A 19,526-nucleotide genomic window follows, 5' to 3' on the forward strand; every position below is an offset into this window, starting at 1 on the left:
ACTAAGCAAGGCAACTTAGCTCTGCAGTGATAGAGTATTTGATGTTAAAGGTGACATACCACCATATGTCTGATTTGCCGATACAAGCCGTATTGAAAGTCTGCCTCTTCCCTCTTAGCAGAAATAGGCTCGTCAACCTAAATCTGGACTGGATAAATCAGTCCAACAACCTACCCACTGGACTAGCAAACGTTGCTCATCTATCCGTCATACATCTAGGTGGAAACGCCCACTTGTAACGTCAGGCAGATTTTCACAGCTTGTAACGGCTAATCACGCTCACAGCTGGTGGTAGGTCACCCTAAATACAACTGTTAAGTTGCATACATTTACAACCACCCTTAAAATCCACTCCAAGAGGTTGCAATGTCTTAAGGCATCATATTTCACAATAAAATTACATTTTAAGAAGACCCGGTCTCTCCCATCGTCACAGCTGTATGCCTGCTGTACTGGGAAAAACAGAATTAGAATAAACACTTCTTCCAGCTGTAAGAAACGGTTTAAAGGAACTAGGCCAAGCAGACACGGTTCAGGTTTCAATCTTTATTGTACGTTCAAACTCATAATTCTCAATTAAAAACATTTTCTAGATATTGGCATGTATAAATATTCGGACTATGTCATTCACTCGTGTGAAAGATTATTTACACCTATTATGATTGATGTTCTCATGAAGTAGGGAAAAGATGATTCACGGTATTTCTTTTAAAACTTGCTATAGTGGATTATAAGTATGATGTAAAGCTTTTCTATCCATTGGCATAAATGACTTGTGTACTAATCTGAGCAAAATCACAGCAGATCACCCAGCAAAATCAGAAGGACACAAGCAATCCAATGGACATGTACATGCTGCAGTGCCACCACTGTGCTAACATCCCTGGCAGGATGAAACTGTCCACTGGCTTTTCCCTCCCACACCCCATCTGGTCAGACCACTGGTTTCCCCCTACAGCCAATCTGGTCTTCCCCCCCCCCCCACACAGCCCCTCCACAACAATAGTATCTGAAGTGCCTGATGTCAGATGACTAGGTAGCTCCCAGTTAACTAGTATATTGAATTTACGTTCCACCTTTATTCCATTAATGCACAAGCATTCAGCCTAATAAATGTCTCTGCTCATTAACTGTTATATCCCTTGGCCAATATCCCCGTCCCGATGTACTGAGACTGAATTGATTACAGATGGAGGCGCTCTTCCTCAAGCAGTGAGTTCAAGGTCGTATGAATTAAGCACCACTTAATACATTTTTATTTTCTTCAGTGTGCTTTGTAGATGTCAAATAACAGCCATTTCAATTCAAAGCTGAAATAATGTACAAGACTTTTAAAAGACAAACTAGATGAGGGCTAGGGGTTTGAGCAAACGCATTATTTTAAAGTTAAAAGACCTGAAGAAATGTATAACATATCTTGAGCCCCAAGGCCAAATCATGAACCCAAATCACTTCTGATTACATAACAAGCAGATCATGAATTCGAGGGAAAATTCAAAGTGCTCCGTAAAAGAATATAAAAGTTTGCAGGAATCAAAAGGCCACTTTTGCACTGTGACAAAAACCAACATGAAGCTGGGGTGGGGGTGAGCGTCAGGAGCACGGCCCTCTGAAGGCCCAGAGACAGAACCTGGAACCAGACCAACGATGGGGAAATGACTGCAAAATGGATGTTTCCACGGCATTCCTAAATGGTACGATTCACTTCATGTACAACGTGGAGCGCTTTGGTTAAAGCAGGATGTACGTTTGGCTTACTTCCTCTTGACTGTTGGAAACTGAAACCTTTGTTTACCTAAGCAAGGGCATCCCTAACATTCTGTTTGTGTCCAGCGAGAGGATCCTTAGCCTTTACTTTGTGGAGGAGCTCCCCAAACAAGGGGCCCAACAACTACACGCTTGGGTCTCCGGTCTAAGCCCCTGCTTGGGTCTGGGCTTTAACCCCAACCCCCTGCTTGGGTCTAGGCTCTATCCCCCTGCTTGGGTCTGGGCTTTAACCCTAACCCCCTGCTTGGGTCTGGGGACTCGAGTAGAAAAGGGTCGAGGCGGTAGTAGACAAAATAAGAAACAAAAACTAAATCACCGGGAAGGGAGGGGGGGGGATCGACGAGTCCTTCCCACCATGGTAGCTGGGTGTGTGTGTGTGTGTGTGTGTGTCCGTCTACCATTTGAAGGCTCAGTGGTTATGGTCAGTGTTAGTTAGTATCCATGTGGTCGTCCACGCCGTCGCTTGCTGCCCCCGAGGACGCCAAGGGCTTGGCGGGGGCCGGGCCTTCCCTGCGCTGGTAGAACAGCACGTAGGCCGCCTTCGTCTGCCGGGACACAAGGGTGGCGGCGTCAGTACAACACAAAACCCCACGTCACCTGATACCGAGAGAGAGGAGGACCGAGAGCCCAGCGGTCCCAGTAGGAGTCAACGCGGTCTCACCACGATCTGGTCCTCTTTGGCCGACGAGACGCTGCTGTCGTCAAAGTAGTACCAGCCTCCGTCCACTTTGTTCTTGCCGTAGGCCGTGTCTGTCGGGGGGCAAAGGGCAGAGGCGTCAGTTTGCTTTTCAAGCCTTTTTATGCAAGAAACTCAACACCTAATCCATTCGAGAGGTGGGTGAACGATTTGAAAGGATGAATGAATATAGCAACGTTCCCTTTGGACAGATGGCCAACAGTGAAGTAACGTCATGTTCAGTCAGTTTAACATCGCTTTCAATCCCAGCAGCAACATGACTCATGTTTATTTCCTGGTTTATTGCGTCTATACTGGTGCACTGCCATACCCAACATTGTTTGGTGCTATGAGCTAACCCCACGTTCCTACTGTGAAGATACCATCGTTAATGCTAAGAGCTAACCCTGTGCTCCTACTGTGAAGATACCATCGTTAATGTTTTTAGATAACCCTGTGTGGTTATGAGCTAACCCTGTGTTGTTTCTACTGTGAAGGCCCCATAACAAGCATCATGGTGTTAGTGTGTAATAACTAATATAATAATATAGTTGCAAGCAACCATGACAGGGCCCTACTGTATGATGAGTATAGTGACTTAATGAATACATAATGGTAAACATTAACTTAAGTAATGACAAGTCTCACAGAATCGTTGTTTGAGGTTGGACTTGAACCAACACCCATGGTCATGAGGCTGACGCAATACCACTACTATATGGACAGTCTTCTGTATGTGGAGGCGTGGCAAGATTGGTCGGTATGGTAATATGGCATTGGTATGCCTTAAAAACTGGTTAGGGTTACCATGTTTCTAAAGCATACTATCAAATTCCATCAATACAATAGTGTTCCTATGTTTTTCGTAGGACCCCTAATAATAATAATAATAATAATAATAATAATAATAATAATAATAATAATAATAATAATGTCGACTTACAGTGGCCTCCTCCCATTCCCCCGTAGTGGTTGGAGACGGCGATCAGGTCGTAGACGTAGGGCTCAGCTTTAGGGTCACACACAAACTCAGACATGTCCAGGTCCCTGGAGAGAGAGAGAGGATCGTTAGGATCGTTACTCAGACATGTCCAGGTCCCTGGGGAGAGAGTGGATCGTTAGGATCGTTACCCATACATGTCCAGGTCCCGGGGACAGAGGACGTTGTTATACAAACATTACTCAGGCGGTCAAACCGGCTCCAGAACTGGAAACCACAACCGGCAAGCATGAGTCAGCATTCCTGGAGCAGGAAGGTGAGGGCAGGAAGAAGTGTTTCCAAGAAGTCAGGGGAATAATTAATAGAGCGCTTCTTAGTGGATCCAGCGATAGCAGATCAGCCCAGGTCTTACAACCTTCCATTGTTTGCTTAAGAATGGTCTTTGTAACGTTGTCTGACAGCAACGGCCTTTTATACCGTTGTTATGCACAGCGAGGAGATAAGCTCACACCTAGTGACGCCATACACCTTAATGCTGTTCACTTCCTCTCCAGGGGTCCAGGAGCTCCTGACCACCAGCGCCCCCTAGTGGCAGCAGTAGGATGCGATAGGAGGCTCACCTGATGGGGAAGTCCACCACCGTGTCCAGCTTGTCCCTCCAGCAGCGGTTGTAGGAGAAGCGCTTCAGATGGACGACGAGGAGACGGGGCAGGGACCACAGGTCAAACTTCTTAGTGGCCTGCTGGTGCTTCTTACAGGTGGGGCAGTACCTGAGGAGAGGAGAGACAAGAGTCCTCAGTTTACAATGGAGAGGCTTCATAAGAGTCCTCAGTTTACAATGAAGAGGCTTCCTAAGAGTCCTATCTCTTTACAATGGAGAGGCTTAAGACTTCTCTCTCTTTACAATGGAGAGGCTTCATAAGAGTCCTCTCTTTACAATGGAGAGGCTTCATAAGAGTCCTCTCTTTACAATAGAGAGGCTTCATAAGAGTCCTCTCTTTACAATGGAGAGGCTTAATAAGACTTTTCTCTCTTTACAATGGAGAGGCTTCATAAGAGTCCTCTTTACAATGGAGAGGCTTCATAAGAGTCCTCTCTCCATAATGGAGAGGCTTCATAAGAGTCCTCTCTTTACAATAGATAGGCTTCATAAGAGTCCTCTTTGCAACGTCAGAAAACGATCAGCTGAGGATCGACATGTTAGGGTGCTACATTTTATATACGCCACTAGTCATAAAGAACCATCATGTAGGGCTACCAGGGGTCACGTAAGGCTGCGGTAGGCCTTACCATGGGTCATGCAGGGCTAACAGCTACGGTAGGCCTTACCATGGGTCATGTAGGGCTATAGTAGGCCTTACCATGGGTCATGTAGGGCTAACAGCTACGGTAGGCCTTACCATGGGTCATGTAGGGCTATAGTAGGCCTTACCATGGGTCATGTAGGGCTAACAGCTACGGTAGGCCTTACCATGGGTCATGTAGGGCTATAGTAGGCCTTACCATGGGTCATGCAGGGCTAACAGCTACGGTAGGCCTTACCATGGGTCATGTAGGGCTAACAGCTACGGTAGGCCTTACCATGGGTCATGCTCTCCAAGAGTCTCCATGGTGGTGAACAGGTCGATGCATTCCCTCAGAGCGACGGTGGTCTTCTTCTTCTGAGGCTGAAGAACACTCTCATGCTTCTCCGAGGCCTACACACACACACACACACACACACACACATTACTCCCTAGATTCCTACACTAAGAGCAAACATTTCAAGCAGGGTCTCAACCCCTCTGACCTCTGCTTCCTGGTCGTCGTAGCACCGCTTCCTAGTGTCGGGGTCCCAGTCGATGGCCACGGTGGAATGTGCTGCACGGAGAGAAGAAGAGCGAGTCTTAGGGTGAGTCCTACAGGTGAGCCACTGGGTGTTAGAGGAGCAGGCAGAGGGGAGACTCACGGTTGAGTTTGAGGACGTTCCCGTCGCAGGGCAGGGGGCTGATGTTGGCCGTCCCGTAGGAGTTGACCATGCTGAAGCTGAACAGCCTGGATGGCGCCGCGGAAACGCCCTTCGACCCCTTCTCCACTTCTGCCTCCTCCTCCTCCTCCTCCTCCTCGTCTTCTTCCGAGGGGCCGTTCTCCGGCTCCGGGCTCCCCTGGTGGTCCATGGCCTCGTCCTCACCTTAAAGAACAACATCGTTATCATCAAGCCTTCCTCTGTCACCCTGCCTGCGGACGGACTGTCCTCCAGCCAGGTGGTGAACGGATGAATACAGCCGGCTCCTACAGCCAGGTGGTGAAGGGGTGAATACAGCCGGCTCCTACAGCCAGGTGGGGAAGGGGTGAATACAGCCAGCCTTCACCCCAACGAACAGACAAAGATTCTGGGAGCCAACAAGAGAGGGCAGCGAGGAGACCTTCCCAGACTTTAATGACTGAACCATGAGTGTCCTTTAGATCAATAACACTAAACCCAAAACCATTGAGGCTGAAGAACCAGAAGTGATCCTGGACACACGTACCATCGCAGACCCCGTTGGGCCCGTTGGCCGCCGAGTGGCTGCTGCCATTGCTGGGGCCGGCGCTGGAGGAGGCCCCAGAGCTGCAGGAGGCCTCGGAGTTGCTGGAGCCCCCAGCGCTGCTTTGGGCCCCGGAGCTACAGGAGGCCCCGTCAGACAGTGGGTTGGCTCCGCCCTCCTTGTCGGAGTGCGACCCAGGGGGCGTGGGACCCTCGGCCCGGCTGCAGCTGGCGGAGGCGGCGGCACGGCTCTCGCTACAGGGCCCAGGCTGGGGCTTGGCGTAGCGCCTGCAACACAAACCAGAAACCCTCCGTCAGCACTAGAGACATGGCGGCCTCCAGCCTCAGGGCCGCTCCGAGGGGAAGCCTCTTAACCCTGGAGACATGGCGGCCTCCAGCCTCAGGGCCGCTCCGAGGGGAAGCCTCTTAACCCTGGAGACATGGCGGCCTCCAGCCTCAGGGCCGCTCCGGGGGGAAGCCACTTAACCCTGGAGACATGGCGGCCTCAAGCCCGCACCGAGGGGAGCCTATTAGAGGCTGAGGACATGGTGTTTGCCGGTGGCCCACAGTGATTCACCTTAATAACGATGTGAACATCGTATCGTCACCTGGATCACTGGCCCACTTTGCTTTACTATAAAATGATTTGGCAGAAGAACTCAATAGCTTGAGTAACCAACTTTTGGGGGAAGTGAGGGATCTTCATAAACATGCACTCCTTTCCTGTATCCTTTTCAACTTCCTCTTAGTGGAAGAACACAATACATATGATGAAATATGACTAGCCATGGAAACCAAATCAATAAACGCATCTCCCTTCAGCGTAACTGATACTAAACATACAGTCTACGGGATTCATAACAAGAGCCCGCTTTTTATGAAAAGGAAAAGAAATGGTCTTCTAATATTACTGGTTTAGATGTCCCAGAGGTCAACATGTGCAGAGAGAAGTGTCCTGGACACAAGTGTAAAATAATTCCATTATGTTTGTTGAAGAGGAGAATAATATGAAACGTGCAAATGAGCGGAAATGAGCCAACAATTTGTAAAGTATCATTTTGCAGATCAGTTGGTGTTAAAGAGAATTAAACCAGCGCAGGTTTCAGGCCACTCACCCGATCCTCTCCAGGATCCGGAGGTACAGCGCCTCTGCCAGGAGGTTGTGTCTGGGGACTGTGAGCAGGAGGGGCTGGCCGAACAGCATGGTGCCGCTGGAGCCGCCCGCCTGCTTGGAGTGCCGCTCCCGGAAGTACACCGGCAGGTTCATCTGCTCACTGTCCTCCTCCTGCACCTCGTACCTGCATGGAGCCAGGACACAAGCCAGGGCAAGTCTGTTAGTGATGCTCTGGACCAGGTCCGGTCAGGGTTAGTCTGTTTGTGATACTCTGGACCAGGTGCGGTCAGGTCTGTTAGTGATGCTCTGGACCAGGTCCGGTCAGGGTTAGTCTGTTTGTGATACTCTGGACCGGGTGCGGTCAGGTCTGTTAGTGATGCTCTGGACCAGGTCAGGTCTGTTAGTGATGCTCTGGACCAGGTCAGGTCTGTTTGTGATGGTCTGGACCAAGTCCGGGCAGAACCACTGTTTGATTCTCTTGACCAGGTCCGGTCAGGTCAGTGTGTTTGTGAGGGCCCATTTGACAAATGCCTGGTTTTGGCAACACCAACGAATGGTCTCCCGCTATAGTTAAAGCAGTACTTCGGAGACAGGATTATTATCATTATATTGTACTACCCACTCAACACGGTCAGAGCTAACACCTACCATTTAGCAGGTGAAAAAAGGCCAGGGTTCCTTTTTTTAAAACATTGCTTGGCCAGTAAAGGTTTCCACTCTGGCACGTAGAAAGACCAAATTGGAAATAGTTTGTTAGACTCAGCAGACTACAGTACCGATGGATAGGCTCCGCTTCATCAAATCAAAGTCTCTTGAAGAAGACGCTGTTGATAACTTACACATAGATGTCGTCTTTGTCCATGATCTGGTTCAGCCCGTCGTCCTGGCGGTACATCTTGTGGAAGCGGTGATTGTAAACGTCTGCCATCACCATCTAGGAGCAGACAGCAGTTTGATGGTTTAGTATCAAACCCAGAGGCGCCACAACAGAACAGAGAAGCTGAACAGCTTTCTGGATATAAACAGGGACGACCCCGTGTATACAAGGCACAGTGTCTTTAAACAAGGCTCAACAATGTGGCAAAACTCACATTCTCCGGAGCGATCCCACAGAGTTTGGACAAGGCGCTGAACAGGTCACTAACACAGCCCAGCTTGGGGACCACCACTCTGTACTGAAAACACACAGAAACACAGAGGCCATCATCTTCTGACTCATTAAATTAAATATTCAATGTGTAAACTACTTGGTTAGAGTGAATAAATCTAAAACACAGCATTAGCATATGATATTATTTCCACCTGAAATAGCTGTTGTTTTGGAGTGAATATCAGTAGGTAGCCATATAGTATCATCAGGCCATAGAACAACTTCTAAGGGAGGACCTGGTTCAATATTGGATGTCAATAAAGTGAAGTTCAGCAAATAAAGAAGTTTTAGTCGTGGTAGGATTAGGCAAAATCTCCAAATAAAAACATAAATCCAATGCAAAATTGACAATATAAACTTGACTACCCGGTGGATATCTTGGGAACACAATGTACAATTTTGACAATTGACCCAGTCCTTCCTCTTGAGAAATCTGGGCCAATAGAATTAAATGAGACCAAGCCAAACCATCCCTTGTGCCCCGTGCGGCCACCAGATGGCGATGAATGTGTTGAGACTTAAGGAAATGACCCATTTCCTCCGAAACCCAGCTAAAAATGGATTTGTAAACACAGTGTTTAGATGGAAAAGGTTGGTCAAAGTGGTGCCTTGCATGAATCCTTTCTTGTGAGTCGAAATCCCTTACGCCATCTTTGAAATCGGGGGGGGGGGGGCTGAACCCGGTCCCGGGTTATTTCAGGAGGAAGAGGTCCGCTTTGTGGCGCTAACCGAGGCTCCGAGGACGGGCTCACCTGCATGGGCCTGGACTGGGGGTCGGAGCGCACCAGGAACAGCTCCATGGTGCGCTCCTTCTTCATGGGCAGAGGCAACGTGAGGTAGCAGAAGGGGTCGAAGGTGACGGACACCTTGGAACATTCGGGGCACACTAGGGTGGATTTGAAGAGGCCGTGGAAGATGTCCACTATGATTGAGTCGTTGCGCAAACGATGGTTAGTCCAGGCTTCCTTCGCGACAATCTGTTCGGGAAAAAAGGGAAATGGCAGCGAGAGGTGAGCAACAGGACGACGAGCCGTTCTTACCCATCTGACCACTCCGTGTTACATGTTAAAGGCCCATTTAACCCAGAGTGGAGGAGCCATTATATCATTACAGCTGAAAACAGCTTTCCATCAAGGTCATCAGCGTGTAGCTCCATCACGCTCACCTCGTCTGGCCGGCCCTCGGCGTCCTTCACGGCCAGGTAGGGCTTCTTCTTGACGCGGTTCAGGTCCTCGTGGAGACCGTCCAACAGGAAGGCCAGCAGCTCCTGGGAGTCCTGCTGCTGGTAGCCCGAGAACTGGGGCGCGAAGCGGCCTACCTGGGTCTGAGCACAAAGGAAGGACATGTGATCACTGCACCCTTCACTAGCAACGCTAGGAGTAGGGGGCGGCTACAGTCCGGAGACCCACTCCAGGTACTGCCTGGTGCCTTGCTCAAGGGCACCGGTAGGAGTATTTACCCGACATGGATGTTAGTGGGTGGAGGGGGAACACAGGCAGAACATGCATATTCTAAGCAGGAAGAACATACTAACTATACACAGAAAGGCCCCCCAGCCCCCAGGAGTTTCTTACAGTGTGCCTGCAGTGCTGAACACCAATTGTCTTAGTTGGGAGAATTTACAATCAACTTTCGATTAATCATTTATATTTTTATATTGAAATTAACTATTTATATGCTATATTCAAAATGCAATGAAAATTGATCGCTAATTCTCCCGCGTTTACATGGCCACTTCCTGTCAGATTACAAGTGGAAGAACAGCTCAATCGGAATAGAAAATGATCATGTATACGCCTCAATCGGAATACACGAGAATGTGCGACAGACATACCGACGTACACTTACCACTTTTGTAAATGTCTTATATACAGTACATTCGGAGTGCATGGTAGGAATAGATCTATTCCGATTATAAATCTAATCAGATCAGAAGTGTTGATGTAAACGCGGCTAATTGGAATACAATTCTCTGATCGGAATATAATTTTATGCAGAATAGAAGAGGTGGTGTAGTCCGCTATAATCGACATGTATAGACTTATTACGTTTGGTTTGGGGTGGGTGCGGCTACTTTTTAACTTAAGAGAGATGGCGTCAGCAGTTGCAGTAGTTCGCAATTGGTCGGTCTGTACTTTTATGCACACCGAACTGGACCGCTGTCAAGGAAAGTGGATTTTTTGCCTGATTCACGTCTTTCTTACTCACTCCGCAAGTAGTCCTTATATCTTATCAACCCCAGCGTGTCCAGTTGCTAAGCAACGTCAACGTCTTTTGGCGGACTATTTCTCTGCTGAACAACATCACGAATGGTAATTGTAAAAAGACACACCGTGTGAAGATATTTTTTAGCATTCGTTTTATCGATGAAAAATTACGTCAGACGAAATTCTTAATGATCAACTAGTCGATAGTCGATTGATCATGCCCGTCCCTAGTGGATGGCCCCACTCACCTTGAAGGTGCGCGGGGCCACGTAGTTGCTGCGACTGAGCCACATCTGCTTGACCAGCTCAGCGTAGGCCTCTGCGATCTCCCCCCTCATGCCCAGCGGGTTCTCCCGGTTGAGCTCCGCCTCGTACTGGTCATTCAGGAAGTAGTCTGTGAGTGCGGACGCGTTGCTCAGGCACTGGAGCGAAGACAAGGAAGAAGAGTACGCAGAAATGGTTTTGAGTAACGTGAGTATTTCTAAATACTTACATCATCATGATCATCATCATTATTATTATTATTACCAACAGTTTTCATTAAAATGGACCTGGCCGCACCACTCACCTGTAAGGCAGAGTTCATGAAGCAGGTGTTGCCCAGATTACTGAGCCCACAGAGGCCTGGTTGGGACTGGGAGTCTCTGTAGTTGTAGGAGGAGCTGTACGAGTTGTAGCCCCCCAACCTGTTCCAAAGGAGTTCCATCTCAGAGCTTTAGTGGCCACACACAACAATCGAGAAGCAGTATGATAATACAGTGTGCGGGTAGACCATGTTGGATCCCAACAGTCGTCAATAATAACATAACCTGCGCAGCTGTAATCAATTATGCAACAGGAATTGGATTCCATTGTAGGAGCACTACATAGATGCATATGCCTTCCTTCACCCAGACTCTGGTGTGGCTTAGCTGGAAAGGAATTTCATAAATAGATAAGCTGCGTGTCTGTTCAAAATATGTTGCATATTATTTTATGGGTGTGTAAGAGGACCCAGCCAATAAGAGGAGACGCATTGCCATAAACCACAAAAAAAATGCTTTTGCAGGGAAAAGACAGTAGAGCATTCATACAAGACTATCACCATTGACCTGCCCCTGAGGCCTTCACCAATTCAAAGTGTGAGCATGTGTGTACGTTTCAATGATCATCTAGATGCTGGATGGGTCCTTCTTACCGGTTTCCAGAGGAATTGCTGTTATTCAGCGTGTAGCTCGCGTTACTGCTGCTGTCCCCATTGGACACCGTCGAGGAGATGGTGGCGGACGAATTGGAAGAGAGTTTTGGAGAGGTGGTGAAATTCCTGGGTGGAGTAGCACTAGATCTACAAATCACCAAGACACATACATTAAAACAAACATCCAGGCAAGGTGGAAACAGAGGAATGTACATCATTGATAAGCTGGTGTACCCAGAACCTTGAATAGAACCGCAGCAGCAGCAGGGTGCTCACTTACTTTGAATGGGAGCTTTGTCTGGGCCAGGTGCCATCCTCGTTTTTGCGTTCAATGACGAGCACCTGGGGGACAACAGGACAACTGAGCCGCCATGGTGGAGAAACACTGGGACACGTTGTACACAGGGCCGACCTGACAGCGAGGTAATCTACCTGCACTAAAGGCTCATCAGAGTGAGTCAATAACAAGAGTAGAGTGACATTACATTGATTTACATGATGTACGTCTAACTGTAGGCATACCTGTCCCTGGAAGAGCCCGGCGTCCTGGACCGTATTGTCTGGCTTGTTGAGCTGCTCGTATGTGTTGCTCATGTATTTGTTCCACAGTCGGGTCTCTTTCTGCGACGGGATCTCAAACAGTGACCTCATGGCTTTCTCTATGGTGTCTGAAAGGAACCCGTCATTAGTTAAATAGTAAAACATCCTAAGGTAACGACTGACATTAACGGGCCTCTTAGAGGAGGTAGGAAGGGTACGTTACCTATAGTGTCCGCTTTACTGAAATGCCGAGTGACCACATTTTCCATGTTCTCGTTCTCACACAGGTTCAACTCCAGTAGATAGACTTCCACCTTACAGTGTTTGACAAACATGCCATGTTCAACCACCTAGAGAGAGAGACAGCTGGATCAGAACACACGACCAGAACTCCACTGCAATGCGGAGGTTTGGCTAACAAAACGTACCTTCCTGACGATGGGCCGCTGGCCATCCAGAGAGCCGTACCAGCCCACCAGCTTGGTCCATGCCTTGGTTGGTACCAGGACGTAGTCCAGCTCATCTATAAGGTGTTCTTTCAGGACTTGGGTTTCCTGGTCTGCAGACAAAAAGGCAGGTCAGAGTTTGAACTTGCTTTTTGTACCTAGTTTTATAAAATAATAATATTAAGTGCAACACTGACAGTTTCCAAGCTTTACCTGAGAACAGCCCAGAGTTATCGATGGGTCCCGGGTAAAGGCTTTGCTCTCCAACATTGTACATGTCCCAGCTGTCGAATCCCACATACTTCTTCCATTGTTTGAACCAGCGACTGTCTATCAGAAACCTAGAAGGAACAGGATGTCATTAACTTACAGGGAAACAAATTACATTAACGCATTTTCTATAAGTGCATCAACATGCCAGCATAGTAGAATAGACATGGGTAATTATTTCCAGCCACTGATGGCCTCTTTGTATTTGCCCAGGTCATTACCATGAGAAGTGTTGATAACCTGATTAACAGGTATCATGTAAGGTATGATAGTTTGGTCCTCAATTAACCGACAAAACATGAGATAATCAGGCATTTCACCTTAAGAAGGTGGAATGAAATAAAGAGTTTGCACCAACGTTAAATCTTGTGGAAGTGTCCTAGTCTTGATGGAGGTTTGCTATTCTTCTGTATGGCATTCATGACCTATCTTCCAAGTGGACTACCAATGACAGAAAACGTTCTCTTTTTATGGTCCATAAGGTTTGTTTGACCAGTAAGCAGCTCTCAGTGATCCACAACCCAGCAGTGGCTCACTTGACTCAGCTCGGACCAACCCAGGCCTCACAGTAGCCTGGACGACCAGTTCAACAATTATATAGGAAGCATTTCCGGGGAAACGAAACTTGTGTTTGTTGATCAGTGTGTAGGCCCATCAGACCAGACCTCCAGTTAGCCCTGTACTAGCTCCGGTTAGCCGCTGATACCGAACTAAACTACGGAACCGCTGCGTCCTTGGCGTCTTTATCTTGGCTTCCGATCCAGACCAGAGGCTCTGGGGAACAGAGCCCATCATGGACAGGTATGAGGCCGACATTTAGCCTTAGCTTCAGGTTAGCTACTAACAATACGGCAGTGACATCAACTTTCGGTTTCAGAGCCGCTATTAGCCCTTCGGTCTAGCTAGCAGCTAGCAGCTAGCTCGGCTGCTTCAGGCTAACAGGTCCACTCCTACCATTCATCGCCCTTCCGTAGATTCGTTTTAATAAGGGATCCAACGGTCTGTTTCTGACTCTCGGTTGAAGGTAACTGAGCGGCCACTGGTTCCACAGAGTCCACTGGTTCCGGTCCGCCTCCCTCCGCCATCGTGAGAGACTGAGCGCGGCTCGCGCGGAGCTTCTTCTTCTGCGGAGAGGGCGCGCGCCTCCGGGATAGGCCGCGCGCCTCCGCCGCGGCTGCTCCCGGGCCATCATTACACTAAAGTACACATGATAACCCTTAACCTGTCCTTTAGATCCTTAACCCATCTTTAAGATCCGTCTGCTCAAGGGCGTTCATCACACTAAGTACACATGATAACCCTTTACTGTCCTTAAGATCCCTTAACCCGTCCTAAAGATCCCTTAACCCGTCCTAAAGATCCCCTTACCCAACCCAAAGAGCTCTTAACCTGTCCTTAAAATCCCTTAACCTGTCATTAAAGAGCCCACCTCTACCCAGTAATACACACAGATTATTTGCATACTTATTTTCATGAACCTTTTAATGTAAGGAAAGTCAATGGGTCTGAATATTGGTTAATATGGAATGTGTTTGTGTTGTCACTGAAATGTACAAAAACACACCAAACTGTATGTAGTCAAACATGGCTTTATACAAAACACAAGGAATAGTTACAAAATAATTGTCTAAATAAATATTTCCAGAAACGATAGAGCAAAACCCAGGCGGTACATTATTTAGGCAGCCAACATGAAGTTTCGGCCCTCTCTATATTAACAGAACATATAAAAAATAAAAAATGAAATGTTAAGAACGTGAAATGAAATGGAATTATTTTTAAATAGTTGTGTCCTAGAGCTAACATGATGTTGGCTTGCCACACCAGTGGATTAGGATATTTCACATCCCAATACAAATGTCAAAAGCAGAAATCACTTCTAGTCACAGGCTACAAACGATGCAATAAAAAAATCTAAGCTGATACCACTTGATTTTTTATTCACCAGTTCATCAGAACCAGTGAACCGTTCTCTTCACATCCTAGCCGGGGGGGTCAACCCGAACAGTAAAGGACGAGGACCATGGTACAGATGTTAATGTAAACTTTGCATACAGTGGAAGGACTATTCCCTTGTCTATCAAATTAATCTTAAACTGCTAATTAATTGCCTACACTAAACAATAAAGGGACCGTTCTGGGCCAGGGTAAAACTGACAGGCCATCAGTAGGTACCACTGACAGGCCATCAGTAGGTACCACTGACAGACCATCAGAAGGTACCACTGACAGGCCATCAGAAGGTACCACTGACAGGCCATCAGAAGGTACCACTGAGGGGCCATCAAGAGGTTCCACTGACCATCAGGAGGTACCACTGGGGGGCCATCAAGAGGTTCCACTGACCATCAGGAGGTACCACTGAGGGGCCATCAAGAGGTTCCACTGACCATCAGGAGGTACCACTGAGGGGCCATCAAGAGGTTCCACAGACCATCAGGAGGAACCACTGAGGGGCCATCAAGAGGTTCCACTGACCATCAGGAGGTACCACTGAGGGGCCATCAAGAGGTTCCACTGACCATCAGGAGGTACCACTGACAGGCCATCAGAAGGTACCACCGAGGGGCCATCACGAGTTACCCCTGAGGGGCCATCAGGAGGTACAACTGACAGACCACCAGGAGGTACCACTGAGGGGCAACCAGGAGGTACAACTGAGGGGCCATCAGAAGATACCGGTTGGCAGGTCTTTGCTAAACATCCCATCAAAGTCCAGCTCCCGGCCCATCAGCTCCTCTTCCACAGCGTCCAGAGCCCATTGGTGGTCTGTTAGCTCCAGAGCCTCCCACTCAGCCTGGAAAACAGAGGCCAGAGCCCATGAGCAAACACCGTCCATCAAACGTGCTGCTAATGTGAGTATTAGGGATGGTGCTTCCGCACTACCTTGAATGCTTTGTTTGTGTCGGCAGGCATCGCCATGGCAGCACCGCTCATCTGCTCCTGCATGATCCTCGACTGGTCAGCACCTGTAAAGGACAGACGGGTCAGCACATACCCGGACAGAGCTCTCCTCTGAGTCTCACTGGCTCAGCAGAGTTACAGTACTTAGATGAAGTAGGGCTGCATACATCGTTCTCGTATCATAATCACGTTACGCACACGTGTGATATTCGTATCGCTTGACGTGTGCTATTAAATCATTTGAAAAAACAACAACCTTCTAAGCTTCTCATTTTCCAGACTCTACAAGAGAAGTCTGTCTGATATAACATAATTTACTCTTATTTAAGTGTTCTTGGATAGTTTGTTGCTAGGGAGTGTCACGCATGCTCTGCATGCACAGCGAACCACCAAATCACTGATCATGTTGATCAGTTTATGATCAGACAACCAAAGCAGTCACAGAACAAAACTTCAAAATTAGGAAAATAAGATTTAATTCCCAGCAAACAGCGTCAGTCGTATGGAAGTATTTTGGTTACAGAAAAGACCACGTTGACCCATGGTACTTTGTCCAGAGTGCTGTGCAATGGTTGCCACAGCAGAAAGCAACATAAGTTATTTATTTTCCCTTTTACTTTTCCACCATGAAGCTCTGTATATAAGAGTGCAAGACAAACTTGAAGAACATGCAAAGCCAAAGCAAAAAAATATTTTGGAGGCCTTTGCCAGTGTTGCACCATAGAAAGGGGTTCAGAGCGGATCTATGCAGATGCACTCCGCTACAAATAGTCCCAAGCATTCAATTATGATTCATTATTTTTCCTAAGAATTACATGTATCGCAGGAAGACAAAATATCGCAACACAAATTCTTTCCAATATGGTGCAGCCCTATTATGGAGTACTGGAAGCACTCCAAACCAATTAATTTACTGACAGGTTCCTTTATCAAAAACTTAAAACAAACTCTCTGTAATTAAGTGTATACATCTAAAACCAATGAATGATTGGATCCTGCCCTATCAGACTCCCCATAGACTACGTTAAATAGTGATGGCTACAGGGTTAACACCTGCTTCATCCGAATCTTGTGCACAAATGATAGCAGAAAAAAGTACCGTTATCTTGTCCTAGGATTAGTGAGTACATGCTCCGCAATCCGAAGACATTCAGGAAATACCACGAGGCAGAGCTCACCCTGGAAGAGTTAACACAAGCAGTAAGTGAAGGGCAACGCTTACTCCAGTCACGATACATCCATTGATTAACAAAAACATCTAAACTGCAAACAAAGAAAATGACTTACCAGGAAGCATCGAGGGAGAGCAGCTCTATGCCCTGTTGAAGCATGGGCTTGAAGCGCAGAGTGAGAGGGAAGGGCACCTTGGCTGGAAGGTAAAGAGAGACCGTCAGCCTGACTGCACTGATGCCACCCATCATTAGCTGCTGAGCGGGTTAAATCCTTACTTGTTACAAATCCAGAAAAGGTCCAATTGATCCATCCTCCGATGAGGATCATGGGAAGAACGTTGGTGACGTTCCCCTTCATCATGTCTGTCAGCATGCTGGGATCTGAACACGAGGCAGACATGGATGAAACATTAATAACATACATAACAGAGGCAGTAAGACATGGATGAAACGTTACATTGATAACATACAAGAAGGTGGCAGTAAGACATGAATGAAACGCTAAGTTACAATCACAACAGCTTGCATGACAGTGGCAGTAAGCCTAAAGTTTCATTTGCGGGCAAAACTTTTCTTAGGATTATGCTGCTTATTTCATGAACACGAAACGAGATTAAGTGTGCTTTTCTCCAGGAGCTTTATGCCATCAGTGTACCCTGACCCTAACCCCAACCCAAACCCTGCTTACTGGGTTAGATACTATATCACGGATACCATTCATATCTGATAATTAGCTGATCAGATCCAACTTCTATAATATTTATAACATAATATTTTAAGCATAAAACAATGTCTTAAACTCACCATAAGTATTAGGACCATCTGTAAATAGTTATATGGAAAATGGTGAGAGAACAAATGATCCAGTAAAGGGGTTACCTGTCATTGGAGAGGGAGGGACCACCTTTCGTTTGCTCTTCTTGAAGAACCCATCATCTTGATTATTGAAGTAGAATTTTCTCATCAAAAATGACTGAAACAGGAAAGAATCATGTTTCATTTGACATGGCCGTTGCAGATAAAGAAACTAAAATGAATATGCATTATTGTATAGAATGAGTAATGCTGGTGTTGTGGTATTAGCAAGGAAACATATTTATAATAACATTTTTCATTATTCAAAGGAACAATTTAGCTACAACACTCTTACCTGTTTTGGAATATATTTCCCATTTTCTCTGAGAATTCTGCTCCTGATGAGAACCTGACTGATAGAAACACAACACAAACATATCCAAGTAAACGCAGGTCTTGAAAACATCTTCTAGCGTCTACAGCACAGGACATAACGTAGTCTTACCTGTCGGAGACCTGTTCTAATGTCAGCTTCTTATCACTTTGAAGAAGAATCGACACATAATGTCGGATAATCCCAACCAAGAAGGTGATGAAGACGATGGGCAGAACCACCCACAGGCGGATGTTGGAGTCCAGCAGCAGCTCAGGCTCAGCCATACCTCTGAAATCGCACAACACCACAGAAGAAGAAGAATTACAACTATAGGACAGCATGTGTTAGGGCTAGGCTACCTGCACAGGGATGGGGGACCAGTTACAACACAACCCTACGTCCACGACAACCACTACAGCAGCACGTCCCATGGACTGATACCGTCCCCACTGTGGACATGGGGTCCCCTGGTGGTCCCTCTAGGTGGTGAGGACATGTTACCATGGTAACACGTCCCCTAGTGGTCCCTCTAGGTGGTGAGGACATGTTAGCATGGTGATGTCCCCTAGTGGTCTCTCTAGGTGATGAGGACATGTTACCATGGTAAATTAAGGTCTATCTAGATGAAGGGGACATGTTACCGTAGTAAGATGTCCTCACCACCTAGCGGGACATCACCATGTTACCATGGTGATGTCCCCTAGTGGTCCCTCTATGCGGGGAGTCGAGGACCGCCAGCTCCACATTACGGTACCTAAAGGTGTAATATTATGCGTGTATTTGGGGTCCCAAACGGTCAGAATTGCTCGATTAATGAATACCGACCAATGATTAAATATAACGAGTCTATGGGATTGTAACCGGCCGTGACAACGGACCGAGGGCCGCAGGCGGACAGCCTGATCCCAGGTTGGTTCTTACCTCACGGACCTTCCGGTACTGAACACGGCTACGAGTACTGAGGAGTGATGTCGTCTGGGTTAAGAACTGTCTTCAGATTGGTCTCAACAGGAAGAGCTACCGTCAGAAGAGATCCTGGTCTGAGCAGGAAGAGCTAACGTCAGAAAAGATCCTGGTCCACAACATCCGCGGCTCAACGGTCTGAAGCTCAAAGAACGAGGAGCGCGGAGTACATCCGGAGCCTGGAGCGCCTCCCTGTGGTGAGGAGTGTCAGCTACAGAGATCTCTGAGGGTCGCTCTTAATTCCTCCCAGAGTTCACAGTGTCACGTCTAGCGTTCTGAATAAGGGATAATATTTCTGGTGTTTATTTAGTGTTGGACTAGTGTGGAGGTAAAAAGAGAGAAAGAGTCTGAAACACTTTGACTATGTGCAGAAGGACAATAATGAGGTGCTGAGTTTGTATTGGATGCAGAGGTCAGCAGAACGAAGGCATGCTGGTACCGTTGGACGGGCCCAGGGTGTTGAGTCAGGGCCGAGGTCAGACTCCAGAACTACGCCTTAAGAATTAATCTCTAAATGAATTGA

At 47.3% G+C, this 19,526-nt stretch overlaps 2 protein-coding genes across 2 annotated transcripts; both read right to left on the reverse strand.

The window, feature by feature from the left end:
* Positions 1-531: 531 nt before the first annotated feature.
* Positions 532-13,938, reverse strand: usp4 (ubiquitin specific peptidase 4 (proto-oncogene)). Its single transcript, XM_079748465.1, has 22 exons — positions 13,748-13,938; positions 12,737-12,864; positions 12,506-12,636; positions 12,301-12,427; positions 12,060-12,205; positions 11,818-11,879; positions 11,538-11,684; positions 10,929-11,046; positions 10,609-10,782; positions 9,319-9,477; positions 8,906-9,130; positions 8,095-8,178; positions 7,843-7,937; positions 7,005-7,187; positions 5,894-6,177; positions 5,332-5,553; positions 5,173-5,243; positions 4,965-5,080; positions 4,004-4,153; positions 3,387-3,490; positions 2,429-2,517; positions 532-2,312 (listed from the first exon to the last, which is right to left on the reverse strand). The coding sequence occupies exons 1-22, from the start codon at positions 13,876-13,878 to the stop codon at positions 2,196-2,198; spliced, it is 3,063 nt and encodes a 1,020-aa protein (XP_079604591.1). The 5' UTR covers positions 13,879-13,938; the 3' UTR covers positions 532-2,195.
* Positions 13,939-14,366: 428 nt separating this feature from the next.
* On the reverse strand, positions 14,367-19,125 carry emc3 (ER membrane protein complex subunit 3). Its single transcript, XM_079747601.1, has 9 exons — positions 18,962-19,125; positions 18,170-18,328; positions 18,020-18,077; positions 17,749-17,842; positions 17,146-17,250; positions 16,985-17,066; positions 16,797-16,876; positions 15,680-15,762; positions 14,367-15,590 (listed from the first exon to the last, which is right to left on the reverse strand). The coding sequence occupies exons 2-9, from the start codon at positions 18,322-18,324 to the stop codon at positions 15,462-15,464; spliced, it is 786 nt and encodes a 261-aa protein (XP_079603727.1). The 5' UTR covers positions 18,325-18,328; positions 18,962-19,125; the 3' UTR covers positions 14,367-15,461.
* Positions 19,126-19,526: the final 401 nt, after the last annotated feature.

This window comes from Pollachius pollachius (assembly GCF_949987615.1).
Source record: "Pollachius pollachius genome assembly, chromosome: 12".
Lineage (NCBI taxonomy): Eukaryota > Metazoa > Chordata > Actinopteri > Gadiformes > Gadidae > Pollachius > Pollachius pollachius.

What these genes read in the sequence shown, in the direction of transcription:
- usp4 (XM_079748465.1), bottom strand. Translation starts at nt 13,878, where the DNA reads ATGGCGGAGGGAGGCGGACCGGAACCAGTGGACTCTGTGGAACCAGTG. An exon ending in TCATGAACTCTGCCTTACAG is followed by an intron (nt 10,783 to 10,928) that starts GTGAGTGGTGCG and finishes TCTTCGCTCCAG; the next exon opens with TGCCTGAGCAACGCGTCCGC. An exon ending in TGGCCCCGCGCACCTTCAAG is followed by an intron (nt 9,478 to 10,608) that starts GTGAGTGGGGCC and finishes CTTTGTGCTCAG; the next exon opens with ACCCAGGTAGGCCGCTTCGC.
- emc3 (XM_079747601.1), bottom strand. Translation starts at nt 18,324, where the DNA reads ATGGCTGAGCCTGAGCTGCTGCTGGACTCCAACATCCGCCTGTGGGTG. An exon ending in TTAGAACAGGTCTCCGACAG is followed by an intron (nt 18,078 to 18,169) that starts GTAAGACTACGT and finishes TGTTTCTATCAG; the next exon opens with TCAGGTTCTCATCAGGAGCA. An exon ending in GGAAATATATTCCAAAACAG is followed by an intron (nt 17,843 to 18,019) that starts GTAAGAGTGTTG and finishes TTCCTGTTTCAG; the next exon opens with TCATTTTTGATGAGAAAATT.